The sequence below is a fragment of the Myripristis murdjan genome, chromosome 19 (assembly GCF_902150065.1).
Source record: "Myripristis murdjan chromosome 19, fMyrMur1.1, whole genome shotgun sequence".
In the NCBI taxonomy this organism is placed as follows: Eukaryota; Metazoa; Chordata; class Actinopteri; order Holocentriformes; family Holocentridae; genus Myripristis; species Myripristis murdjan.
Window position 1 is genome coordinate 5,019,630 of NC_043998.1, and position 27,027 is coordinate 5,046,656.

Here is a 27,027-nt window from a genome sequence, read left to right on the forward strand (position 1 = left end):
GGACAGGCTGGAGATAGATTGTGGTTGCAATGTTTTTTTCAAGCGGGAAGCACGTTTTGTTCTGTTTCCTTCGTGAAAACAGATTTCACAACCGAATCCCTAACAAGAAAAAAAAAAAAAAACACGAGCTGGTAGTTGGTGACTCTGAGGGATTAAGTTTCTTTTTTCCCCCTCAATGAACAGAGAGCGTTTTGCAAGAAAAACAAGTCGGCTCCCGCTTCAGAGATGGGAAGTCGTACACATGAAGAGCATTCAAGCGGTTTTGTGGTAAATTAAAGTGGACCCATGAAGACAGAGGATATCTGTTGTTAGAGAAGAAACTGTAGGCTACACAGAACTGGGCCTCAGAGGACATTTGTACCAGACATGCGGTTAGCCAAGTATAGTATGCACAATGTGTACGCCTAAAAGTTCGACTAAAAACATACATAAAACACACCCAGGTACATATTTGCTTATTTATTAGGAGGAATAGACTGTCAAATGGCATACACTAAAATACAACACTGCTACAACTAACATACACCCTTCATATTTTGAGAAAAATTTGAAAATGACGACATGAGCGCACATGAAAGACGCAAAATAGCTTCAGTGGGAAAGGGTAAACAAAACCGGGAAAGTCATAAATTACCTCAGATGCTGAAATGTGTCCCTCAATAAGGGGGCTGTTTCACCAGCTAAAAGCAAAAGTGAAACTTTTTGGCTAAATTAATGAAAACAACCGTTTGATGCGCGGTATTTTCTGCTCTATATCCTGCTGCTGTTTAGCCATGCAGCGCCTGATCCCAAAAGGCCTAAAAAGACACCAGAAAGCTTTTGTTACATGGTTTATTTACCGAGCAAAAGCAGATGAGGACGCACTATGTTGTATTTATTTTTTCCTAGCATACAAGGACCTCATGACCAAGAAAAAACTCACACTTTTCTCAGTCGTGGTTATCACTTTAAGTTACCTTTTCCACATACTGTATTTATTAATTAGTTTTAAGTCCTGTATTTTCAGCAGCACCTGAAGGCAGCAAGAGTGGGCTCACGTGGCACCTCGTGTGCATCCTGGTCCAGGCTCCTACAGCTGCATTCAATTAAGTGTGTTTAGATTGGAAATAAATGGCGCCTCTCCAGCTAGTTCACAGAATCACCGAGGCTGCAGCAGGCCAGTACATCTGGCCATGCCAGGGAAAGAAAGCTCTGGAATCTGGTCGGATGTCTGCCACAAGAGGGCAGTCACACCTCAAATATGATGCCACACTGAACCTGTGCTCATCATGGGAAATAATGCTTCAGTGGTGCTAAAGAATCAGCTTTTCTGGTAATGCAGACCTTTTATTACTTTAACTCTGCTAAAAAAAAAAAAAAAAAAATCTGTGCTTCTCTTAATATTGTTTATTTGGATTATTTAATTATTATTTGACTGGTTGTTGGTTATTTAATTGGTTTGTTTCTATATCAGTAAATTAAGTCTAGCCCACTTATTTATTTATTTTTCTTTGTCTTGCACACTTGTTTTGAATAGCTTGTTCATCCCCAAGCTGTTATTTAAGCTCTATCTAATTTGCACTGTTAATCATCATCATCATCATCATCTTCATTCATTCATGATTGTGCTGCTGCATTTCTTTCAACACTCGGGCTGTCAATATAACAACTTTTGTAACTCAGCCAACAATACTTGGCACGCTCAAAGTGTTTGCAGTGCAGTCTCTCGATGGCTTGTAGTGAATACCAACATGACAGAAATATACAAGCAGAAATGTCAAGGGGTTTTGCAGTAAAAACAAGCAAACAAAAAGTTAGTTTACAATTAAGCCTATTTCTTGTCCTATTTCTGGGATCATGTGCAAGATGAGACTCTGTGACCCAAGACCCAGTCAGACAAATTGCAGGCTACTGGAATAATCAGTGTTCCTGGGCGTTAAAACCTTTGTGTTCGGCCGTGGGACACAGGTTTGAGGTATGAGCCAAGAAAACACTATGTTGACTACAGATTAAAATCTGTGTGTCATCAGTTTTCATTATGTAACTTTGGGGGGCCATTAGGCAATTTGTACCACCTTGACCTTGGTCAGACACTGTTCTTATGTCATCAGCAGTGATTAATATAATAATGTGTTTAGTCAAATTACGTGTCTTTTTAGTTATTATTGTCTTTCTAAAGACTGAAATGTCTGCAGGGAAATGGGAATGTTGGTGGGGGGAGTGGGGGGTTACTGCATGTTTTCTGGGTTTGGAGAAGGACAAGCCATTTTATTCATCCACGAGTTATTTGAGTTAGGAGAATTGTCAATGAAAAAATACAAAAACATGAACACCTTTATATTTCCCATAGAAGGTTGACCAAACTTTAAAATACAGTGCCATTATATATCCAATTATGACTCATTGTAGACATAATCCAGCAATTGTTGCTGATCTTTCATGGGATGTGGTGCATTCCTTGTTTCAGAACTCCCTTTCAGCTCCTCAGTGTGTGTGTGTGTGTGTGTGTGTATGTGTCCTCTCTGTCCCTTCTTGTCACCGCCCACAGCTACAAGACTAATGTGCTGAGCAGGCAGTGCTTTGTCTGGCAGGCCTGTGTCCTCTATCAACCTGCAATCTCCCAGCAAACCCATATCTCACCCCGTACGTTTACAGGACAGGCGACGTGATGAAACATTAGCGGAAGTGAGCAGACAACGGTGTGGCCTGGCACAAAACTGGAAGGGCCTCCTGGGACCCTGTCTGGTCAGGAATGGGGTCTCCTCTCCCTGTGGTCCTTCTCAAGATCGGTTACATTTTTTTCCCCAGCCCAGCCTTTTTTTTTTTTTTTTTTTTCTGGAGTTTTTTCTTGCCTGCTATGAGGATTAAGTCAGGGGGGTTTATCTTGTTTGATGTAAACATGGGAATGTAAAGCCCTTTACAACTGACTAAACTTGAACTTATGGGGTTTTCACCATTGTCACTTAAGACAAATTCTTCTACTTTAAATTGTACTTAGGGATCAAGTGCAGTGTATTGGTGAAATGTATTCATGAATCCATAGTTGCTATCAAACATTCACAAAACAGATATATTAACTTATATATATTAACTTAATTAAAATAAGTTGGCATGGGGTTACTCTCCATCTAACCTCTATGTGGACGGCACCAAGTTGTACATTTAAAATTAAAATACAGCCAAACTCTAAGGCCAATATGAGAGCAAAGTATTATTTAAAAACTCGTAAAGATGAAACAGTGTGGGACATTTTAAAACCAGAATGGATTTATTCTGACAACACTGGAACACAGAAACATCAAAGCCCTTCTTTTTTGATTTATCTTTCCTTCCATTGCAGTCGACAGCAGGATCCACAGGGGTGTACTCAGCATGTGGTCTGACATTTCACATCGGTAAACATAATGCACAAACCAACACAAGTGTGCTCACATTTACCTACATAAAGAAAATAGCAGAAGCATTGTTTTGGCACATGTGACTCGTAATTGTTTCAAGTTTAACAGCGCACAGCATGTAGACCTGCCATCTCTCAAATCATGACAGTGGTCTTTAGTGTTAGTGGTATACATCAACATTTTTGAGGGTTTTCAATATGCCGTCTTTTAAATATGCCAAAGGACGTTTCGGTCTTTACAACTTCATCAGGTAAGCTTAAAAGATTAATATCTGGTGCCATTGCAAAACTATTTAAAAGCATTCCTCTCCCCTAAAAAGGGCTATTCTGTAGTGGCAATATAGTGACCCTATAATTTTAGTAGTTATAAAGTAACTGACAGGTTAAATGATGGAGATACAAATCAATGTGCTGTAGTAGCCACTTTAAGGGCCCACTGGAAATTCAGTGGTGGTAGAAATCAAAGAGTTCTTGTAGTTAGACCTGGAGAATTGACATCTACTGCTTCAACAAGAGTGCTCTCACTTGCAGAAACAAGGGAAGTCTGAGAGACAGATTTACAGATTTTGTTAGCCGGAAGCTTCTCATCACAAGGTCCTAAACAACCTCAAGAGACTAAAACTCATTGACTCAAATACAGTAATGTACACACACTCACACGTCTGTGGCTATGAGAGGACGGTACGGTAGCACAGTGAGCTGCAGCTCCGTCATAACATACACAAACCAAGAAGCTGCCAGCCGAGGACTGAACATACATTAATAGTGTTTAGACAAGATGCATGAATAAAAACAAACGTCTATGTCAAAATGTATTACTACTGAAAGCCCCAATCAGTGTAAACACACACAAAATAATGTGTGTGAATACAATTTTTTCCAAAGTCCATTGTATTTACTACAAAGTACTTGCTATAAATTGACGTTTGTGAAACCTTTTTCTAATGAAGCGTCTTCCAAAGGCATTTTAAATCTATACTATGTAAGAGCATGTACATAAATAAGGAATGTGTAAACTAAACATGCACAGTGACATTTTACCTAACCTTATCTTTCACTGAAAGTTAGGTAAAAATGTGCACAGGGGCATATTTCATGGGATATAGGAAAAGAGGATTGTATGAAATTATGCTACACATACCACAAAGTTCATTAACTATAGATCATCAGCACGTGGAATACCGATATCACAGGCTATTTGCATAAGGCAGACTTTAACCTTACAATTACCCATAATTACTTTCCACTTGAGGCAAAAATGGTGCCAAGGTCAGTGTGTCAGCAGACATAAAGAATGTGTAAATGCATTAAAATACTAAAATGCATTTGGACGGAAAAAAGGAACAAAATGAACCAAACAAAACAAAGACAACTCTGCACAATTTAAGACAAACAGACCCTTGTAGTCTTACATTTACCGGGTACACTTGAGAACTGCTGGAGACTATTACATATTATGAAAATAAATAGATTCTTAAGATATTATTTACAATGGACACATTGCTCAGTCCATTAAGTGCGCTCCTCTCCTATCTTTCCCTTCTATCTCCGTTCTTAGCAGCTGTTTGAGTGTAGCATATATAAATTATCTCAGCAGCCCTTTCCCTGTTTAAGCAAATATTTTCAGAGACAACACTTCTGGGAATGTCCTGCATTTTAATGTAAAGCGTTCTTCCTACATATTACTGAATTTCAAGCCTTTTTACTTCCTGTGTTCTACTGTGTGACTTGTGCAATATAAATGATATTATGTTGTAGCAATAACCATATCACCTCATTCATGTCATGGGGATCATTGTCAGGCTGGGTGTATCCAAATATCTTGTATTACGGCACATTAAGAGAGGACGGAGTTCCATATCATTATGACAAAAAGGGCAGAAGTTGCTTACAAGTAGTAAAGGACGGCTTTGATTTGACTGAAGGTGACATGGTGATGGGATTACGTTCAGTGTCTTCTACTGAGGTGACAACAGAAAAATGTGCTCATTGCATAAACACGATTTCACAACAGAAAAAGGGACAAGGGACCAAGGAGTTCATCGTTCCTGGCTTTCTATGTGCACGTCTCACGCTATGCTTTCCTCCTGCAAAACAAGTGACGGCTGTCAATTTAAAAATGTGTCTGTCATAGTGAATTCCTTGCGTTACTCAGAGATTGTATCATTTCTTGAGGTGTACTTGCTGCTGAGTGCAACAGCACACATGCCAAAGACCGTAACTGCATTGGGAAAGTTAAGTCTGAAGTCTCTAACAATCACAACACAGTATGTACTTATTATTTTTAACACCTAAACATGTCTGATCTTACAGTAGCCCGACAGATTAAAAATGAGATTTAAGAGATTAGGATGCTGCTCAGTGATTTATACTGAGCAATGCTATGGGAGACTGACATGTTGAAACTGTATCAGGCCAGTCATCTGTCAGATGACTGCAAAAGTGAACACACTGTTTCCACGGCAGTTTCAGGCTAGCATATGTCAAATTGGAATGTGTTCCTGATGCATGCAGAAGTAAGAGAACACACCCTTCATTCATGCAGTGCATTGTGAATTATTTGTTCCCTGTTTTATAATCATAATTATACTGTGGGTCACAAATGTGCTGGGGCTATAAACAGTGACGATATTCTGAATACATCAAGAACTCCCTCCTTCATTAAAACATGCAGACATAACATTTAACATTTCCCCTTGACAAAACCTTGGCCCTCTTAAGTCTTTTTTTTTTTTTGGAAATATTTGATAGTGAATAGTCTGAGAAACAAAGGCAATAATTTAAACCAAGTGACTACTATGTTAGTTACACAAAAACATGACATTCCTCTATCATCTCCATTTCTGTACTGCACTCCCTGTTATTCATGAGATCACATATTAAAGTGTGCTAACCATGCACTGGCTCCCCAGTCACCTCTTTCATAACATTCTACTACTACAGTGTGTGTGTGTTTTAATGAATCCATGGTCATGACATTTCTAAAAAATTCAAGTGTAAATGTCACAGTTAGAAGAGGTGGACCCAGCAACCAGTAAACCAGTTGTGTTTCAAACATTCATGGCCATTCACTGTTGGCCAGTTCTACTTATGGCACACTTTAATATGACTGCCCAGCGTAGTACAGACACCTCCCTATCAAAGCAGCCTACTGTGCCTTGGTTCCCTTTTCCCTGGAGGAGCCCTTGAGGTAGCTGTTGTAGAAGAAAGAGGCGAAGAGGACCAAGTAGCTGAGGTACATGAGAGTACCCCACATGATGTTGTCCACGTAGGATGGACAGCGCACCTCGTGCATCCAGCGGTACACCAGGCCCAGGACGGTCAGGCCCATCGCCATCTGCAGGATCTGGGTGGCTGTGATGATCATGGCACAGGCCCGGGGCACCCGCATTCCTGCCGCCCGCGCAGCGTAGTAGGTGTACATGAGGGAGTGCACCATGTAGTTCATGGTCATGAACCAGCCTCCGCCTGCTACCTGGTCCTTATAGGAGTACCAGGAGTAGAGCAACACCGTGATGTGGTGGTACCAGTGGAGGAAGATGAGGCGCTGCTTACGGAGCACGATGAACACTGTGTCCCCTGGGGGAGGAGATGGAGAAATCATTCACTGTCAAAACCTCTGACATACAGATATTGGTGCATTCTTGGCAAACTGCGCTATCAGGATGAGCCATCCTTTTTGACCCTGCCCTTCAAATGTCAGTATTAAGACTGACTGATTTATAGTGCTTACGTGAATAAATAAGAATGTCAGTCATTTTAAACTGGTTTAGTATGGTATACTCCATGCCTGTGCTGTATAATAATGGCTCAAGGAGGAAGAACTAGGGTGTCCTTATCTGCAGCCGAGGAAATGTGTGGTATATCAATCATAAGCTAATGGAATAATATTTGCCGTGTCAGCATCCACCATCATTTACCAGGGCAATTGAGTCTCTGACACAGAGCATGAAGTGAGAAGATCACTGTGCAGAAAGGAAGACAGCGTCATGATTCTGGGGCAGGCCTCTTTAGTGGTAATTTGTGGATCAATATAAATGCACTAGAAAGTTTAAGTGCTGTGAGAGAAAAGCATAAGGAGAAAAATGACTTGGTCACTCAAGGTTAATTTTTATGTTTGTCCTCTGTGTGTCTTCAGTGTAAATGGCTAGTAGATCTCTGATGTAAATAGCCAGTTGTAATGCATGGCATCACTGCTACTCTGACACAGTGAATCTTAAACCCCCGTGCTCCCACAATAGCACAGTTTTCAACTGCTTGACAGGAAGTTTAGCAAAGGTCATGCCCCTAAACCTTGTTTCTTCAGTACAACATCTTTCATTTGCTGGTGACAGAGGCATAAGTTTCATCTTGACCTGTAAGACCACTCTGCTCACGTTTCTTTTCAGTTTAGTATGAGGATCTGCTAGCACTTTCTCACGCCAGCACAGAGGACTGTCAGGAAACAGGAAGTCTTACCCAGTTCTGGGGCCTTGCTGAGGACAAAGGCATAGGCCCAAAACTTGCTGACGGGGGCGCTGTAGAAGCCAGGGTCACACACCGACTGTTTGAAGCCACTGGTGGTAAGGACGTGCAGCATGTAGTTGGCAGTCCTGACCGCTCCGATGATACTGAGGAACAAACCCACATAATGCATCATGATTGTCTATAACTGCTCATCTAAGAGACATTATCTGTGACAAACTGATGGCTTGAGCTACCTGTAGATACTATAACATTATAACAATACTTATTTATAAACATGTATTCATTGTGTTAATGCTGGGAACAGATAAGACATGCCTTGATTGATGAGACTGAACTGAACTAAACAGCACATTCAACTGTACATTGTCTCAGCTCTGCTGACAGCCATACAGGCATAATTCACTCATCACCTAATTCCATAAAAAGTCAAAGACCCCTTCAGTTGTGCTGCAATTATGTATTGATCTGCTGAGGTTCTAGGAAGTAATTTGCCTGCCCATGTAACTTAATACTTTTGAGAGCAGTGGAAAAACATGAGATAAGTTGCATGCTAGTACTACTGTCCCCAATCGCTACAAACAGCACAGTCTCTTTTGGTAACAGGTTATCTCTACTGACTCTAAAACACTACAGGTGTTTGGATTATACTGTGGGTGTTTCCTCTCATTGCTGTCTTTTATCATGGATATTATTTTTAAGGCTTTCTAGTACAGAAGGTAGTGTAGTGACTTTGCTGTCAGGCAAGAGAGTGGGGATGGTGTGAGACAAAGGCCATGACTCACATGAGTCACACCTGCTTTTCGATGGTACTGTATTTATTTAAGTCCACTGAGCCAGCAGGACACCCAAACATCACGCTACTTTGCCCTGTTTGCAGCCAGTTCCAGCAGAGTGAAAGAGTGCAGGTCATGCCCACTGCTGTGGGATTAGGATTAGAGGCAAAGCTCAGTGGGCTCTAGACAGATCCACTGATGATGGACCTGCTGCAGAGTTTGGGACAGCAACCCTGCCTCTTGTCACCTGCCAAGTGGGTCATGATGTAAACAAGCTCTTCTACTCTGGCTCCAGTTACACAGCAGACTGTCTTTGCTGTTTTGACTCTTTTTTTCAGTAGCTGGTAAAAGAAAAAAGGTAACAAAGAACAACTCAATATAAAAAGACACTTACACTCAGGTTTAGAGCCAGATGCTGTAAATACTAAACAAATGGCTTTCATGTGGTAATTGGATTTCATGAGGAGCATCATATAAACGGAATTATTTTCCAGGGTATTAACTATAATCTAGGTTCCCTGGGCTAATGGCATGTAAATAAAATGTGTCCATCTAATTTCAAAGGGCTGGAGTAACAGCAGCATAAAAAGAGGATTTTGTAGCTAAATCAGAAGATTATAATCCCATAACCTACAGACAAAGTGCATAGGGAGTATAAATACAGGAAAGGGGACCAAGCTACTACTGTATAGGTATTGTCATATTTACATTCTATAAAATGCAGTATGCAGTGTATTGCAATGCAGTCTGTGCATCAAGTGTTTAAAGGTGTGCAGGTATCTTGACCACTAGCCATTCTGTAAAATCTGGCATAAATCCTTTTATTTGAGTTTTTAACATGGCTGTGAATCCTGTTAGTAGCGTGGTGACAGTTTGGGCTTCTGGCTGACCAGTACACTGTCTAATGCAGATGCATCTCTGAGAGCTCTCCCTCAGCCCCCACCCCCCACCCCAAATGGAATAACGATTCTCTGATCTTCCTGTTTACCCAGGCAGCCATGGCAATCATAGCACAATTAGTCAGTTTTTGTGGACAGAGGCACTGTATCTAGGAGGCATTTTAAAAGCACAATAGCAACCAATATTGCAACTGAAACTGCAAGTAGCTGAGTACCCCTGCCACCCATTGCTGTAAACATTGTTCAAATGCTGTGACTTTAGTATATTTAGTATAACCAAAACTACAATTACTACAATTTCTTTTTAAATGCTTATAAAATAACCAAATGTATGCAATTTGGTTGATTCTTTTACCCAAAGTGCATACAGTGCCATAAAAGACATACATTTTTACCATAGGTGGCCCCAGTGAGACATCACCCTCTAAGCCTGAACAAAGTGTACAATTTGAATAAAACAAGTGATTTTATCAAGCACATGACCTTAATTAAGGGCCAGAGACTATGCAAAGCATCAGAATACCTGGTTTGCAAAGCTTCAAACATCATTTCCCAGAATTTTCAGCCTTTGGAAACTGCAGCTGTTGATACTGTGATTTCAATAACTTTTGGAGAAGTTTTCAGCAAAACTCCATTCTTATTGATATCTTCAGATTCTCTGACTCACAAGTATGACTTTGGCCTTATGCAAAAGGCCAAAAACATTCCCAAAACAAAAAATGATGCTGCTTAAGATGCCAAGATAAAGTCTTTTCCTGTTATAGAAAACCACTTCTACTTATAAATACATTCCACTCTCCCCTCTGGGAAAAAACTACTAAGCTCTTTTTTTGCAAGTTATTCTCACCTCCACATTTCATGCTCCAATAAAAAGACAGAAAATGATACTTTGGCCTGTAATGATTTTTACCTTCAGACTATTACAGTATGTGCAATTTTGTTAGAGCCCCATTCCTATTAATACAGGCTGGCTCAACACTGTGTGGAAAATACCACTGAGTTCCAGCTGTCACTCACCTGAAGATGGCCAGGCTGAGTGACCACAGCACCAGCGGGCGACGCAGGTTCAGCTTCGGCCTTTCCCTCATGAAATGCTGGCCCCCGAATATTAATGCAGCATACAGGCCACAGAACATGAAGGACTTGCTCCTGTGGAGACAAGATCACACCATGGCACACAGATTAGCACAGCAGCAATCGCTAGTGTGGTGGTGCTCTAAACGTCTTGATGTTAGCAAGCAGGAAAATAATCACTTGGTGGCTTCACAGCACCTTCTGTTTGAAGGTCTTTCAATTCAGTCATGCTTTGCCAATTGGTAAGATATAAAAAGCTCCACATTATCAGAACATCAACTTGGCTCTTAAAAGGTATCTTTTTTTATCTGTCACTCCAACACCTCATGTAATAATGATTGCTCTGTGCGGTCTAAAAGTCCAGAGTTCTATCCACAGAGTATGCATGTAGAGATCTGCAAATAGAACAGAACAGACTAGAATTTTGAAAATGATGTCAATGCTAGTACTAGTAGTATTGGTGCAACTTATGCCTCTAATGTAGCCTGTATGTTTGGATACTGAGAACAGGACCGTAAATCAAATTGAGAGCACATAATCATACTGTTGTATTTATTGTGACAGCAGGACAGTTTATAAAGTTTATAAAGAAAAAAAAACTCTCCATACCATAAGGCTATTAATTCAAAATGTTTCTGAGCCATTATCAAATATGAATGATCCGAACCTCAAAAATGCTTCAGCAACCCAACTTGCATTTAAGCTGCATCTAGCTATCAAATGAGGAAGACCACTTCCACAGCCAAACAGCTCTGCTAGTACTCAAACACTGAAACAGTAAATCATTATACAGATGTGATACTGTTACATAAGGATATTACACAATTAGGGTGACTGGGAGTGAACCAGACTGCTGTGATCAAACAAATATGACATCTGAGAGGCTGTCTGGATTGCTGTAGGCAACTGACTGGCCAACAAATTATGTAGTTGGCTTTTAACCTACAATTACACAGAAATTTAAAAACTTCTGTAAATTATGGATTCTAATGATGTTGTAGTCTGCCTCATTTTTATGCATCAGTGGGTGCCTGGAAATCATTATGAGAAATTAGTACAACTGAATGGAGTCCTGATCAAATAAAGTGCCATGAAGTGAATCTGGCAAAACACATGACCTCTAATCCACCCTGCCTAGCATCGTTATCTTGTGGTCCTCATTTATAATTATAGCAAAGGATTAACAGAGATTAGCAGTTGACATACTGACCATTTTGTCTGCTGGTCCAGACTGATGAGGCAATTTGATTCGGTGCTGTCTGCCCGGCTTATTAATGGCTACTGATACTATTTCAATAACAGCCAGGAGCAAAATGTGACGACAGAGCCAAGTGGCCAAGAATGTCAGAAAAGGTCAACTCATGAATTCAGTCAAAACCAGCTGAACTGAATACTAAATGGCGTAAGAAAAAAATTAGTGTGGATGATGTGTGTGTGTGTGTGTGTGTGTGTGAGCCAGGCAAAAGCTGCAAAAGACAGAAAAAAAGCAACCCTGTTGATTAAAAGATGTGCGTGAGCAAGTGTGCATGTTTGTGCGTGTATCTGGAGGGGTTTGGGAATGGACCAGATGATTAATCCAGATTGGCAGAAAACATATTATGTTGAAGAGATGCTGCTGCTTGACCCAGTTAAGGCTACTGGGGCTTGTGCTGTGGTGACCGTTCCCAGTCTGGCCCCAGTGACACGCAGAAATCAACACCTTTGCAGACACCAAAATGGAAACCAGTGTTAGAACAGTGAAAGGGGCATACCGCTGACTGTCACGAAAGGTCTTAGACACATATATACACACATGAAAAGCTCCCACTATGGAGACTGTGTGTGTGTGTGTGTGTGTGTGTGTGTGTGTGAAACAGAAAGGCTGAGAAGGAGACGTACCAACAGAATGTGTATGATTAATTAATAATACTGCCTGACAACGAGACAGTGACAGCTGATATGGCAGAACATCTCCTTCTCTGTAAACTGTGGTGGCCTGGTGCAATGTGACGCCTGGCTCCCTTAACTACTCTTTCACACTGTGTACGTGTGTGAGCGCCGCTTGCATGCACAAGTGTGCGTCTTCTGGAAATAAAGGGAGAAAAGGAAATTCATGACAGATGACAATGAAGTGAAGCAGGAGAGTGAGGGGAGGATGAGGACAGATAGGCGCAGAGACAGACATAAGAAGGAAATCAAGCGAAGGGAGGTCAAACAGAAGATCAGACGGCTTAAATGATCGGATCACTGACCACTCATCTCTCTTCCACTCTCATCACATTTCCTCCTCTCTTCCAGCCCTACTTATTCCCTCAGAGAGAGGTTTGTGAAAGGAACTGATACGTGAAGGAGTAAATGCTGTCTGAAAGCAAATCCTTGACCCGTACTGACGAAGTCACTGGGCTAATCAGCACAAGAACGCTGAAGCAGCTCGATTCCATTACTCACAACTTCTGGAGGCCTGCATGTCAAATACCAGCAAAGCATCAGTGGTATTTTTCACTTGTTAGTTTCGAGGTGCTAAGCTTTTCCATCCTGTACACGCAGCATGGTGCTGCTTGTCAGGCTTGTTTGGTTGGGAAATGGGCTGAGTTTGGCTGGCGTTGCACATTTCCCTGGACTTCAGAGTCTGAATGTGACAGTCTGCGTGTTTATGCAGCAGAAACGTAGCAGAATTAAGTTGCTGCCCTGCACGATGCTGCGAGTTACTACTGCAAGTGAACCTCCCAGCAAAAAATGTAGTTGTACTACTGGTTTCCTTGCATGTAATTTTACTAATAAATCACACCCTCTCTAGCAGACATCTTATTGGACAACGAGAGGAGCACCTGAATAACCAGAGTGGTACAATATCTCTGGTGTGAGCATGTTTCCTCTTAGGAATGGAAGAAAGCATAATTCATCCCTTGGTAAACATACCCAAGCATACAGTATCTTTTTCATAAATTCAGCACCTGCACTCGCTGTGGCTTACTTAATAACGGTGAGTGGAAATGAAAAGTCAGTTTCTTAACAGACTTAAGTCAGCAAAAGCATATGCTCTGAAAACTGGAAGGTGTTCTTTGTTCATGCAAAAGGTAAGTTTTCATAAGAGCGAGTCTGCTCTGTGAAGTTGAACAGGTCTTGTCACGCATCCTCAAGGGGGATTTGAATAGAAGCAGGTGGACAGGCTTTCTTATTGTCATAGACCACCACTAGCCAGTTACATTGTTACAACCTGAACATCAGTGTTTTGCAGTGTATCAGTTTAGTGCGAAGGGATGTAACAAGTTTAATGTAACAAGTCGGTACAACAGTATTTGGGTCCCGCGTGGCGTGCAGCACGGACAGGACGTGATGGACCGGGGACAGAGCCCTGCACTCCACTGACGGAACTAAGTGCGAACCTCGTCGGTATTTTTTTTTTTTTTTTTTTTCCAAGTAAGTCAAGTTTTCTTCTGACTTACCAGTTTTCTTGCATCCATTCAAACGCCACTCTTTCGTCGAAACGCCGCTCGAAGTCGTACTCTTCTAGTGGGTACCCGTGCTCACTCTCGTTCATTTTTGTAACGATGTTTCAGGCTCTCTTTTTTTTTGGAGGATTCCCAGCGGTTTGTAGGAAACAAAATAAATCTGACCACGACGAATAAACCTCAGGGAGTCAATTCACTTTCTCGACTGTTCTTAAATCCGGCTTTATATTAACCGCACAGCCACCAGTTAAGATCTGATGGAAGATACGGCGTCAGATGCACTTCCCTACTGTCACTCACACGCGCACATCGCTGTCAAGTCAACCAGAATGAAACTTAATATTTCCGGCTGCACTTTTTTCAAAATAAAACCCTCATTTGCAACCATTCCCAAACTTTGTGCATAAATGAAATTGAATATAAACATGCATACATGGTGAAACCTGTAGTAAATGAATATATGTTTTTGTGTGATTCTCTGAACATATCCTTCACAAAGCGTTCACCATGTTGGATTATTCAAGACTGCAATCAAATATAGGCCTACATGCGGAGTGCCAGAAATACACACACTCACACACAAGACTCACCAAGATAGAGTCTTACCAGACAACTCTGACAAAAGTCAACTCTAGCACAGAGGCTCACATGGTAGAGCACGTACCACTTGTCAGGGCCATGTCCCTATCGCAGTGGCCTGGGTTTGAATCCGAGCCGTTTCATCCTCTCTCTCTCCCCTGCCTTTCCTCCCTGTGTCTACTGTCACTGTCAAATAAAGCAGTAATGCCAAAAGAAATCTTTAAAAAAAATTACATAGCTACAGCACAGCCATCCTTAGAAACTGCAAATTGGCTGCAGGGGCCAAAGTCAGCTGAGGTAAGCCAGAGCACACTGTCAGTGACATGACTGGACATGAAGCCTAAAACAGACAGAATTGAAGGGAGCCTGCTGCTTGGAAAAGGTTTTTTTGGGCATTTTTATTGATTGGATTTATTTTGTTCACACACCAGTACTTCCAATTGTACTAATAATATCCCCTTATTTTGAAGGTAATGTCAATTATTTCCGGTATGTTTCTGGCGTGATTGACGCTGCTAATTGCGAGCACGTTCTCTCCCTCCCACGAGCCGGGAAGGAGCATGAGGTGATGGAGGCAGGTGGGCGGGGCTTGTCTGTGACATCATCCTGTAGTGATAGTCGTTGACATTGGGTGTACTGACCTAACCCACTCCCATGTAAAACCAGTCGGTCTGCTCGGATCAGAGCGACCGTGGCATGTAAAAGGTGCAAAATATGACCGCCAGTCGGTGATAACTGTAAGGGATTATAACCACCATTAGGCACAACATGTTGTTTCCAGAAAAGTATTGGTTTGTGTTTTTTCTTTTACCCATCCACATTTAAATATTTTCACTTTGTTTGATATTAATTAAAAGGATATAATTTGCTGTAAAAGTGTCCCATGAATCATAGAAATCATAATATTTAAAAAATGTGTGAAAACTAAGGTGAGGTATGGGCAAGAGGTGACTGGAAATTCAAAAATGCAAGCCTATGGTGTCTCACCAGGCATCATGAATTTTGAATGAATGACATGACACTGACATGACATGACAGCTGTATTTCCAAGGGAATAAATCCCACATAGTTATTTTGCACAGTCTCACAATAGATAAACTACTGCCAACTCACCGTGTAACATCCACACACTATCTTCACACACCTGTGCAGCAGAATGTTCCTTATCTTTACAGGCAGAGTGTGTGCACAGTCATTCTATCTGTAATTGCTTAACAGTCTCAATTTGCTCATTGATGCAGTCTTGCAATCTGTGCAAAAGGGCAATGAGTCTTTTACACTGGGAGCCGCAGCAATCAGGTGAGTGGTTACAGAACAGACATGCTACACTGTGAACCAGAAGTTCTCCACCCAAATGGGAAGGTCGTGTAGTATTCCGTCCAAAGTTCATTCGGGGATTATTTTACACTTTTCTGGTGCTGAGAGGCAAGAAATAATAAGGGGGGGAAAAAAATCAATATTCACAGTTCAGCCAGGTTAACTCCAAGTAGCTAATGAAATTGCTGTGGCACATTATCTGACTAAGTTATCTGAATAATAAAAGACACTGGTATTTCTGGTATTTCTCCAACACTTTAAGTAATACGGTGGGAAAGATGGGTGTGTGAGACTGTGAACTCCAGGCTGTAGTGACAACCAAATGGATACCAAACACCAATGAGTTCTGATCCTGCTATAATTATATGTACACTATGAATATATTTTAAATAGATATATATATCATTTTGAAAAGCTAACTCTATTTCTCAAATTGAAAGATACAGACAGGCTGATTATCTGTTTATAAGACATAGTTGGAGACAAGGCAGTGTTGTGCCTGGAATACTAAGGGACAAGAATGAACATAGCACCATCTTCTGGACGAAGTCAGAGGCACTTTAATGTATGTAAATTAAAGTGAGGGGGAGTCTTGGCACACAGTGTGCATCTTATGTTATAGCTGCTGTGCAAATGACCGAGGGCATACAGCTTAAACACACATAAACCTGCTTCAACCCAAATGCAACAGCCTTTAGACTGAATGACACACTTGAATGGCAAAGTGGAGCTGCAGGGGTGGAATAGAGGGCTTATTGTCAGTCCACTGAGGACACACACACACAGAGAAAAACTAGGCTGTGAGAGACAGAGAAGTGCCACATAGTCTGCCCGTTGCCAGTCATCTGGCCAGAGCTGCTGGCACAGAGAGACAAATGGGACGCACAGCTCTAAACTCGATGCCCTGCTGCTGCCCTTTGATCCATTTTCCCAGAGTACACACTCTCCCTCGCTGCCAGCAGATGGCAGTCAAGAACACAACATTGCTGCTTCGTGCCAATGCAGTGGCCAGAGGTTCCCAATATTTTTTCCTACATATGCGTGTTTTACCACAGACCCCTGTTTAAACAGATTTTATCCCAAGGAACCACATATGATTGTTTGTGACAGGTGATTACATACAGAATAATTCTGTAAATATCTACTGTCTGCACCAATATTCATCCTCATTTTCTCTTTGTGTCAGCTGCAATAGGTAGAGAAATAATGATGAAATTATGCTACTGTGCATTTTGCCAGGGACCTGATAGAAGTCGCCTATGGACCCCTGCTGGTCCCTTCATCTCATTTCGGGAGCAACTGCAACAGCCTTCTGCAACTACGCAGTATGTTCAGTGACTTGAAGAGGACACACACACACACACACACACACACACACACACACACACACATTGCTCAGAAAAGGAAGTTAATGAGCTATTAGCTTTAGCTCAAATGTTGTATGAAAAACAAGTGCAGTCCATCGCTGGCACCCCACTGGCTTGGGGGAACACAGAGAGTATGAGAAAGGGAGGAAGAATTTGGCATGAGGGTGGCACTAGAGGAAATGTGATATGAACACCAAAATTGATAGGGTTCATCCTCTAGGAAGCATGGGCACACTCAGCAAATTACATCCATTACATCTGGCAATCCATCCATTATATTTACAGATGTGTTGTGCACTAGTCAAATATATGGCCAGAGGGTAGCACTAGAAAAAAGGTCATAAAGGTACTATAAAGTCAAAATTGACAGGGTTCATTTCTCTGCAGAGCATCAATATTGTCACCAAATTTCATGTCAATCCACACAGTAGATTTTGATATACTGTGTACAATCCAAAATTTGCCTGATGGTGGCACTACAGGGAAGAGTTACAAGGTCACCAAAATTGACAAGGTGGTGCTGACTATATTTCATGACAAACCTATCAGAATGAATTTAGAGATTATGGTGTCTTGGTGTTAAGTGTTGAATAGATGGACAGATGGATTAACATGGCCATCCTTAGGCACCGCTTATCAGCAGGGCAAAAATCAAATCACTGTACACTTTCATGCACTGATTATACAGATCAAAGGGTAACAAGATTGTATCACTGGTAAAAACAATTTAGATTGCTTGTATTACACTGCAGTTTGCAAGTTACTGCATGTTCTGTCCTGTTTTTATAGTAGGAAGCCACTGGCCTATATTGGGGTTGTTGAAGCTACAAAGGCTTGCAATTTTTTCTTTTCTTCAGCCGAATTGGATGATGGCATTGTAATTTATGTGCTATCTAGGTTTAATTACCCTAGAGTCTGTTTTCTTAAATTAATGGCTGACAAACTGAAAATGAGTTTTTTCACTACTGAAGAGATGAATTGTCAGATATATCCTCTGCTCTGACTAACCATAACAACATAAACACACTCCCTTCTGTCCAGTGGAACAGAGGAGCAGAAGGAGGTGGGGGAGGAGGCGCTGGGAATCCAACAACTATGAGTCTGTAATGAGTTAGGGTCCTCTGTCAGCAGACCCCATTAGCACCATATTCAAATATCCAAGCCTCTATAAGAGCAGAGCAGACATGTGATATACTTCTCACTTTTTAACTCGTTTACTCTGATGCTTCTCTCCAACCAGAGGTGGCTTGGTATACTTTATGTGTTATCTGCCAGGTCTAACCTATTATTTTGGGTGCTGGATTTCAAGGATTGCCACCCATGATGATATAAATTATTCCAAATGTGCTGATTCAATCAAGTGATAAAACACAGAGAGAATTGTTTCAGAGGGGGAAAATTATCTCCTCACTGTGGTAATTTTATCTCTACTTCCACTGTTTTTAACACAAATTAGGCCTGACCCTCATTTCTGTCTTTGCACTCTCAGCTCTTTTCATACAAAGCTGAACTGAAAGCTGTACCTGTTCACAACATGTACAAACTTGCTGGTAAAGCTCCTCCAACAGAGCCTTGAGTCTGTTCTGTTTGTTTGTTTTGTAGGGGGTGATATGAGGCTGGATAGTAAGGATAGGAAACTGAATGAGTCCAATTTGAATCCATACACTTGCGCGCGATCTCCTTGCCAGGAACATTATACCACTGAACCACCGGTGTCCCAATTCTAGATATCTATAATGTATTAATTTCCTGTTATAATGCGTGCAGTGTAGCAGCACCTCTCCATTTGAAGTACACTAGGGTTGAGTACACTAATGTTGGAGTACATTGATAATATAATTTCAGGGCAATGTAACTGTGCATTAATGCCTTTAGCAAATATAGTCAATGAATTAGACAAACATGAGTACTGCCATAGTCACTGCCAACACAAAATGTTGGGCAAATTTGTTATCTTCAGGGCTCCTGTTTTGACATTCAGATCATACAAATTGCAGTAGGGTCTCATTAATGCACAGAAACAACGGGGCAAAGCAGTAACACACAGCAACACTTTTGGGCAACGGAGGCACATCAAGGAGTTGTCTCATTGTTGCTTTGTTCATACAGGACTATATCACCTGATTCCCCATCAAAGTGCGATCATCAAAGTCTCATCTCCCTTATCATTACCAGGAAACACCTGAATAGATTTGACAGTGAGTGTTGCCCATGCGCATTACCCAACAAATTGTTTATCACCTCCCATCAGATCAAGTCTAAAACTGCATCTCCTAAAACATGCAACTTTAATTTATTCTTTTTTTTTTGACATGTGATGGCAACCTTCTTCACCTTGAACAGCTGAATAATTAAGCGAGCTTGGGAGCAGTGGGAGCCAGCAGACCCGAGGAGATGGAGCTGGCATGCCAAATAGTCCAGTTGCGGGTTTATTTCCTTTTAATGCTGCATTAGGTTTTTTTTAAAGGAACAAACAGCCCTGGATCACATAACGCGGTTCTTCTTGAATAACTTGTCATACCTGCAAGTGATAACTGCTGCTAAGGAGGAGACAGAGACTGGGCATGCCCGAGCCGGTAGGGAGGGAGGGAGGCAGGGAGAGAGAGAGAGAGAGAGAGAGAGAGAGAGAGAGAGCGAGAGAGAGAGAGAGAGAGAGAGAGAGAGAGAGAGAGAGAGAGAGAGTTGAGATGTCTGTATGTTGGGGCGGATGATAATAACCCCACGAGGGGACGAGGAGCTGTCCGTTTCAGGACTATTCACCATCACATCTGTTTCAAGCCTGACGTGAAACATACCAACACCCCCCGCCGACACCCCATTCACACACACACACACTCTCTCTCTCTCCTTCACACACACACCGCACACACACATACCACAGGAGCTGGAGGAAGCGGATAAATGTGGACTGCAGTGGCACTATCGGCTTGTTGCCTGCAGCAGACGGCGTTGCAACAGCATCTTATCATCTCTGGCACCCGGTAGGCAATGCCACGGGCGGGTATAGTCCTTCACCGCAGATAGCAGCAGATTTTTCTGGTAAGTAGACACTCAACGCGATCGTCTAATTGAAGGTATGACTGAGCGAGACGCCCGCTTCCTGTGCGTTTTTGAGGTTTAGCGCACACTATAGCGCTTTTAGTGGTGTGCACCGTGTCTCAGATGCAAGCAAGCGGCCAGTAATGAAGTGCATAACTTGAGCCACGGTACACTGCATCACAGACAGATACAGCCGTCCTCGTAGACCTGTAGGAGACGCATGCACCAGAAAGGTCATGCACATACACCTATACAGGACATCATTCGCCAAACGCCACTGTCAGTGAGTCATATGCGCCAGTGATAGACGGCATAGACCTTAGCAAGTTTTGCCCTTGGCAGGAAAAAGTTGGCATTGGAGTGTTTTGTCTGTAGCGCGTGTCTGTAGGCTACGTGAGAGGATTTTAATTAACTTTCACCAACAGGCCCACTGCACCTGAACGCCACAGACACACAGGTGAATGCAGAGCTATACCTTAACCAACCCATTAATGTGGCCTGCAGTTTGGGCATGAAATGAATCAATGTGGTGGTGTTATTCACTGTGATATTGTCTTTTGTGATGTCCAAAAAAGAGGATAATGATATGATTTCATATCTGGCAGTGTCATCTTTAATGTGCCCTGTTGGTTGTCCTGGTCTGTGATGCAACAGGCTTAACCAGTCCACCACTGTCATATTACAATCACACTGACAACTTTGCAATCCATCCATTACTTATTACACAGATGAAATATCTCTTCAAGTCTTGTCTCTCAAGAGCTGAATCCTTGAGTGGATGGGATTGAGATGGGGCTGATATTGGTTGTATAATGTATGATGATGTATTCTGCTCATGATAAATTATACTGCAGAGAAAGACTGTTCTCCTCTGCAGCTAGGGGACAGGGCTGCATGACCAATCAAAGACCCCGTCAAATGTCTCCTGTAGCCCCAGAGCAGATCCATTCCCCACCACTGAGGCGCAGCTGGAAGCATTTTGTCTTCATTTGTTGCAGTTTATGAATTCCCCATCTGGGGCTCAGGCTCACCTCTGCCTTTGGATTATCATGATTGGATGGCTCAGGTAGAAACAGACTGCATCCCCACCTTTCGTGGACACGGAGAGAACCAAAAATAGACTGACACAGACAGATAGACAGACAGTAATACACACACACACACACACACACACACACACACACAAACACAGGAGTGTACCTATATTCTGAAAGGGGCCGGGGACACAATTTTAGTGAGTGCTCCAGAGGTCCTCCCCAGAACATGTTTAGCCATTTAAAACTAATTCCTGCATTTTTATCCAATCTCAAATGATCAACTAGCTAACTCAAATATATTATACTTACACGAAGCCAATGTAGCACTTGATTACATTTTCATACTTACAAATTGGCTAGGTGCTAGCTAGCCATTCCATTGACTAAGTTCAATACATAGTTGGTATGTGGTTGGCATAACAAACTATATAATTATTTATACTAGACATATAATGACATAATTTCGCAAGCTGTATTAGTAGACATCATTAATACAAACACTTTTTATGAATAGCATTTCTATAGTTATGCGTTATTTTTAAAAGTATGAAAATATAGAAATGCAATTTACTGAAATATTACCATGACCATATATTCCATACAAACCGTACAAACATGTTTGGAGGGGGTGGGGGGACAAAACAGCAATTTTTACCGGGAATTACACCCATACACACACACACACACCAACTCAGTAATCTTTGCTCGTAACTTAGAAATTGTTAAGTGTGTATTTGGTTCATTTTCCATCACGTCATGAAGAATCATAAGTGTTATGTATTGAACTTCATATACTATATCACTGTAATCCCTCACTGTGCAGTCTGTGACAAAGGAGATCAATTTCAATCTTGTAGATAATTGATCACTTCGCCAAATTGCCAAAGATCCCCAGAGTATCACATTAAAAACCTAATTGCTTGATAAAAGGTTTTATCCATCAAGGCTCTGTTTTGAAAGCACTGTACAAAGAAATAACCCCAATGAGATCCACCACACACAGATTATTGTTTCTCATGTTGTTAATGGTGGTGGTGAAAACAGAATTAGCGGCTGGAGCGATCTGAAAGATTGTTTTTTCCTCCTTCCCACGTCTTTGTTTGTATTTCTTCCCACACTCTCCCACTCTTTGCTTTCTCTCACTAGCCCGTCCTCACCGCCTCTCTCTTTTTCATCACTTTATTTCAGTTTTTTCCTCTTTTTTTTGTTTCAGAGGGCTAGCAAATTGTCCAAGATGGGACAGAGGGATTTCAGAAAACAACATTTAAACCAGTGGAGCTATGATAAACAGTTTTATGGTGTGTTTTCCATTCATAATAACCAGAGCTGAGAGCCAAGAATATGTTTTGGAGGTGTTTTAGTGGGAGTATTTAGGAGGTGACAATGCTGGCATCGAAGAGGTCCTGTTAGCATTTGAATAGGAGTGAGTCTGTGTGATGATGATGGCAAGCATTAGCATTTTACAATCCTGCTGTGTCTCCCTATAATGAGTGGTCTGCTGCTAGCTGCTCCAATCTGTGGGGCTTTTTCTGTGTGTTGGCTGTGTTGCAGATGGAGCGCTTTGCAGTGGCCTGGATCCTGTGTGATTAATGAAACACAAATCTGTTGTTGGGCTGCTCTCTCTCCTTGTTACATGCCGAAATGCCTTCTCATACCTTTTTGTCAGGTTCTCATGCTGGCCAGAGAGGCAGTGCTATGAGTATGGAGATTTAGGTATCATTCTTGGCATGCACAGGTTGTTTGTCAAGTAACATTTCATTGCCAGTAATTGATTTAGGCCGCTGCTTGATAGCCACAATGCTCTACTGAAAGTGTACCACAATGTAGAGTGTATCAGCTTCCAAGAGGTTTAATTGAGGAATTAGAGTTGTACAAATCAGAAGCAATACAATTCTAAATATTTAAAATTTTCCTGGCTTGATTGTTGCACGTCGACCCCGGCTTTCATATCTCGTAAGTCAGTCACAAGCACATTATATTCTTGACCTCACAGAGTGACAGAGAGAGGGACAAGATCTAATTTTGACCCTGTACTTGTCACGTTAAGAAGTTTATTTTTAAAACCCCATCGATCAATGAGTGACATTGTTTGCCTTTGTGGGATGCTCAAGTGCAGCGGAGAGGATTGCCACGGTGGTGGAAGCAATCAACATAATCCTTTAATTTGATTGTCCTTAACGTTATTTGTTGAAATAGAAGAGCGGTCAAGATTAGATGTGGCTGTAGTTTGTTTCCATATAGCGTGTTACAGGCTGCTGAATGCCTCATGGCCGTTAAAACTCATCCGCATCTGCCCAGGATTGCTGACACTGCTGTAAGGTAAAAGCTGGCTTGGTGTGGTTGGTGCAGTCTGCAGAGATGGGCAGACTCTGATAGTTGCCCGTCAGTTTCACCTGTTATGAACGCTGCAGCCGTGTGTGCCTTATCTTATTGTTGAGCTGGGTCAGAGCAGCGCCTTGGAGCATCGCATTTTGTTGAGAGCTTAATTTTCGCAGAGGAAACACAAAATGATGAATGATGAGTGATGAATCCCCTTGCAAGAGGTGTGTAGTTGCCAAACATCTCCAAACCCTGCGAGGCATTATGAGTAAATATAAGCTGCTTTAGCTGTGTGTTTGATCCATTTTCTGTCTTCTTAGAGGACAGGATTAGCTGACATTGTTACTCGAAGCCAGACATGATCCTTTTCCCAACACTGGAGGAGACTGTATGTTGACTGCTGTGACACAGCAAATTTGCTGACATCTCAGGCAGGGCGTTTATTAAGATGAATGAACCGCCTGCTCCAAGGACTGAGTAGAGGTCAAAGGATAAAAATGTCCAGCTGCCTACAACACTCACATCTACTGTGGAAGCTATAACTTCTTCACTTTTAAACGCTAATCGTCAAGTTTCTTGTTTTTGATCTCTGCTACATCTTTGGTACTAAGTATTCATTGTCATGGTGTTTTTGTGGTAAGCTTCCCCCGGGTCATCCTGCAATCCATGAGTGTGGCCGGTGCTGTGACGTCTTTTTTCCTGGATTATTTGTTTATGAAGTTTAAGTTTGTGTAAGTGGTGCTCTTTTCTAAAGTGTAGCACTTCCTGTGCAGCAGGAAAGTCCGACTGTTTACAACAACAAAGATGAAAAGCTCTTGACCTGGGTTGAATCACTATTATGCTAAAATAAATCAGTGATAACAAATAGCAGCATGGGTATTTATGTATTTATAGAAATATTGTGGGTTATATGAAATATGAAAGACTTGAGTACTTTTTTTTTTAATACTTTAAGTATTAATGTTACTCTAGTATTTTGGGCCAAAGAAATTTCAGAGATGCTCTTTCCTTTAATAATAATAATTACTACCCACCAAAATATTTCCATACCCATTACTAATATCCCATAAGAAGTCTGACTTATGGTATTAGCATTGGGCAACATCTTCAGCAAGCTCTCAACTTGATTTGAGGATCTGTCATGTTTACGAGGTTCCTGTCCTGATTTTGAATCGGCACGGGGGAATTTTGGTGGAGAAGAGGAGGGGAAAGTTGTAGAGCTGAAGGGCACAACTTTATCCCTGGTTGTAAATCCTGTGGTGTGCCGCAGCATCGTGAGGTGGATCTGGTTTCTCATGGTCACTCGCCCTGACGTTGGACATTACACAGACCGATAGACAGATAAACAAGGAGGCAAATAGGCTGACAGATTAATAGGTCAGCAGATCAAAGCAAAAAATACCAACTAACCGACAGATTAGTCTTGCTTGTGAGTGTGAGTGTGTATGTGCACGTCTGTCTCTGTATGTACGTCTAAATCTGCGTTTGCCTGTCCTTCCATTTGACCTTTTACCCCTGCTGATGTCCATCTGCCTGCGTCCAGACAGCTCCGCTGTCCCCCCACTCTTTACCTATGGCCCACACACAGTGACCTCCATCGGTCACATGGAGCCGCCTGTCGTCACCACAGACCCAAGGCCACCTTAACAAAACAGTCCTCTTTGAGTTTTAAAACAAGAAAAGTGTAGCACAGCACTCAAACCATAATGACAGAAAATTGTTTTGGCTTTTGGTAAATGGCTGAATGTAAAATACATTGTAAACAACTAACTCTGGCATCAAGATTTATCTTTCAACATAGCTGCTGCTCAGCAAGAGGGAGATAACTGAATTTTTGAAAGTTTGAAGGACTTCATTACCCAGAAATCATGTAATGTGACACCAGTACAGTGCACACTCCTCAGAGATTTATTCCCCTTGGTGCCTGGAAGGAGAGGATGGTGAAAAAAGTCTGGACAGCAAGTTCATTTGCTGCTGGTGGGTCCAGCTTTTTCTGGACAGAGAGGTTGCTTCCTGCTGTTTAGGCAAAAAAAAGTTATTGTACTGTTAAATTTAGCTTCCTGTGTAGTGGCTAACCACCAGCGACCATACACCAGAATTTCATTTTAGCAAATAGGGCAAATCTACGTTTTTTTCATTTAGCAGGGATGGGGCTCTTTTCACTGTTATGGTCCCAGCATGTGATTTAGATAAAACAGGCGTATTTCTACCAATAAATAAAGAAATAAATACATAGTTTGATGAGGCTTTAACTTTATCTTTATCAGAATCACAGTCAGAAATGCTTTACTGATCCCCGAGGGGAAATTTGGTAATGCACTGTGTGTGTTTATGAAAGGACCTTTTCTGAATGAGGGACTTTAAGACTCAACCTCTGAGTCATATGTGCGCTTCATGTGAGCATGGAGCAAAAAGTTTTTTTTTTTTTCCTTGTTTATCCAAGGCTTGCAGCAATTCTCTTTAATATTTTAGAGGAGTGAGAGCTTGTGCTCCTACCAGTTCTTTCTCCTCTGATGTTTCCAGAGCCTGAGAAGGTTTTTAAGACATCATCTTCTCTGCAGATCTTGTAGATGTCATTTGTCATGCTTCTCCTTTATCTTTGCTGAAGTACTTTTTTTTTCTACAAATGTCTTTCACATAATCATTCAGTACTCTCAGTGCAGAATTAAGGAGAACTATCGTGATGTTACTCTGTACTTTGTTCAATTATTAACGAAACTGTGTTCCTATGTTTTAGACATGGAACGAAAATAACGCATTTCATTAACATCATGCATTATGTGTGCACAACTTCTGCCACCAAATACAAATGTTAACCTTAGAATATGGGTCATAACTCTGGAGGATTTTTTTTTATTATTATTTTCCCTCTTGGTTAAAAGTGTAAAGTCTGTGTCTAAGAGTAAAGCCCCACTCCTTTGTGCTTAAAGGACCTGGTATAGTGCCTAGATATACAGCATAAGGCATTCCCAGGAGGCAGGACAGACTTAGAAAAATAAGAGGAAAAGCTGATACTTCCATGCAGCATAAAACGGAGTAGAGAGCTAAAAGGCACAAACAAACAGGCTGCGTGTTTGTCTTTTCTGTTTCCTGTACCTTTTATCTTCATTGACAAACAGAAAATGTAGACAGATGAATGAGTTACAGTGCATAAAACTCCAGAAACTCTGTTTGCTTGGCTTTTTATTCCTGAAATACTTTACTCACCTTTTTTACGCTGATATAAATCTTGAAAATGTAAATTATAATACGAATTAGGAAGTTGTATCAGACATGCAGTTAATATGTAAATTAGCATCGATGTGAAAATACAATTGTTTTTGTGTTTTTGTTGTAGTGTTTGACCAAT

The 27,027-nt window shown here is 41.4% G+C and overlaps 1 protein-coding gene across 1 annotated transcript; it reads right to left on the reverse strand.

Moving 5' to 3' along the window:
* Window positions 1-6,065: 6,065 nt before the first annotated feature.
* Window positions 6,066-14,301, reverse strand: LOC115378369 (elongation of very long chain fatty acids protein 6-like). Its single transcript, XM_030078616.1, has 4 exons — window positions 14,015-14,301; window positions 10,533-10,664; window positions 7,835-7,986; window positions 6,066-6,955 (listed from the first exon to the last, which is right to left on the reverse strand). The coding sequence occupies exons 1-4, from the start codon at window positions 14,107-14,109 to the stop codon at window positions 6,525-6,527; spliced, it is 810 nt and encodes a 269-aa protein (XP_029934476.1). The 5' UTR covers window positions 14,110-14,301; the 3' UTR covers window positions 6,066-6,524.
* Between the last annotated feature and the right edge of the window lie 12,726 nt (window positions 14,302-27,027).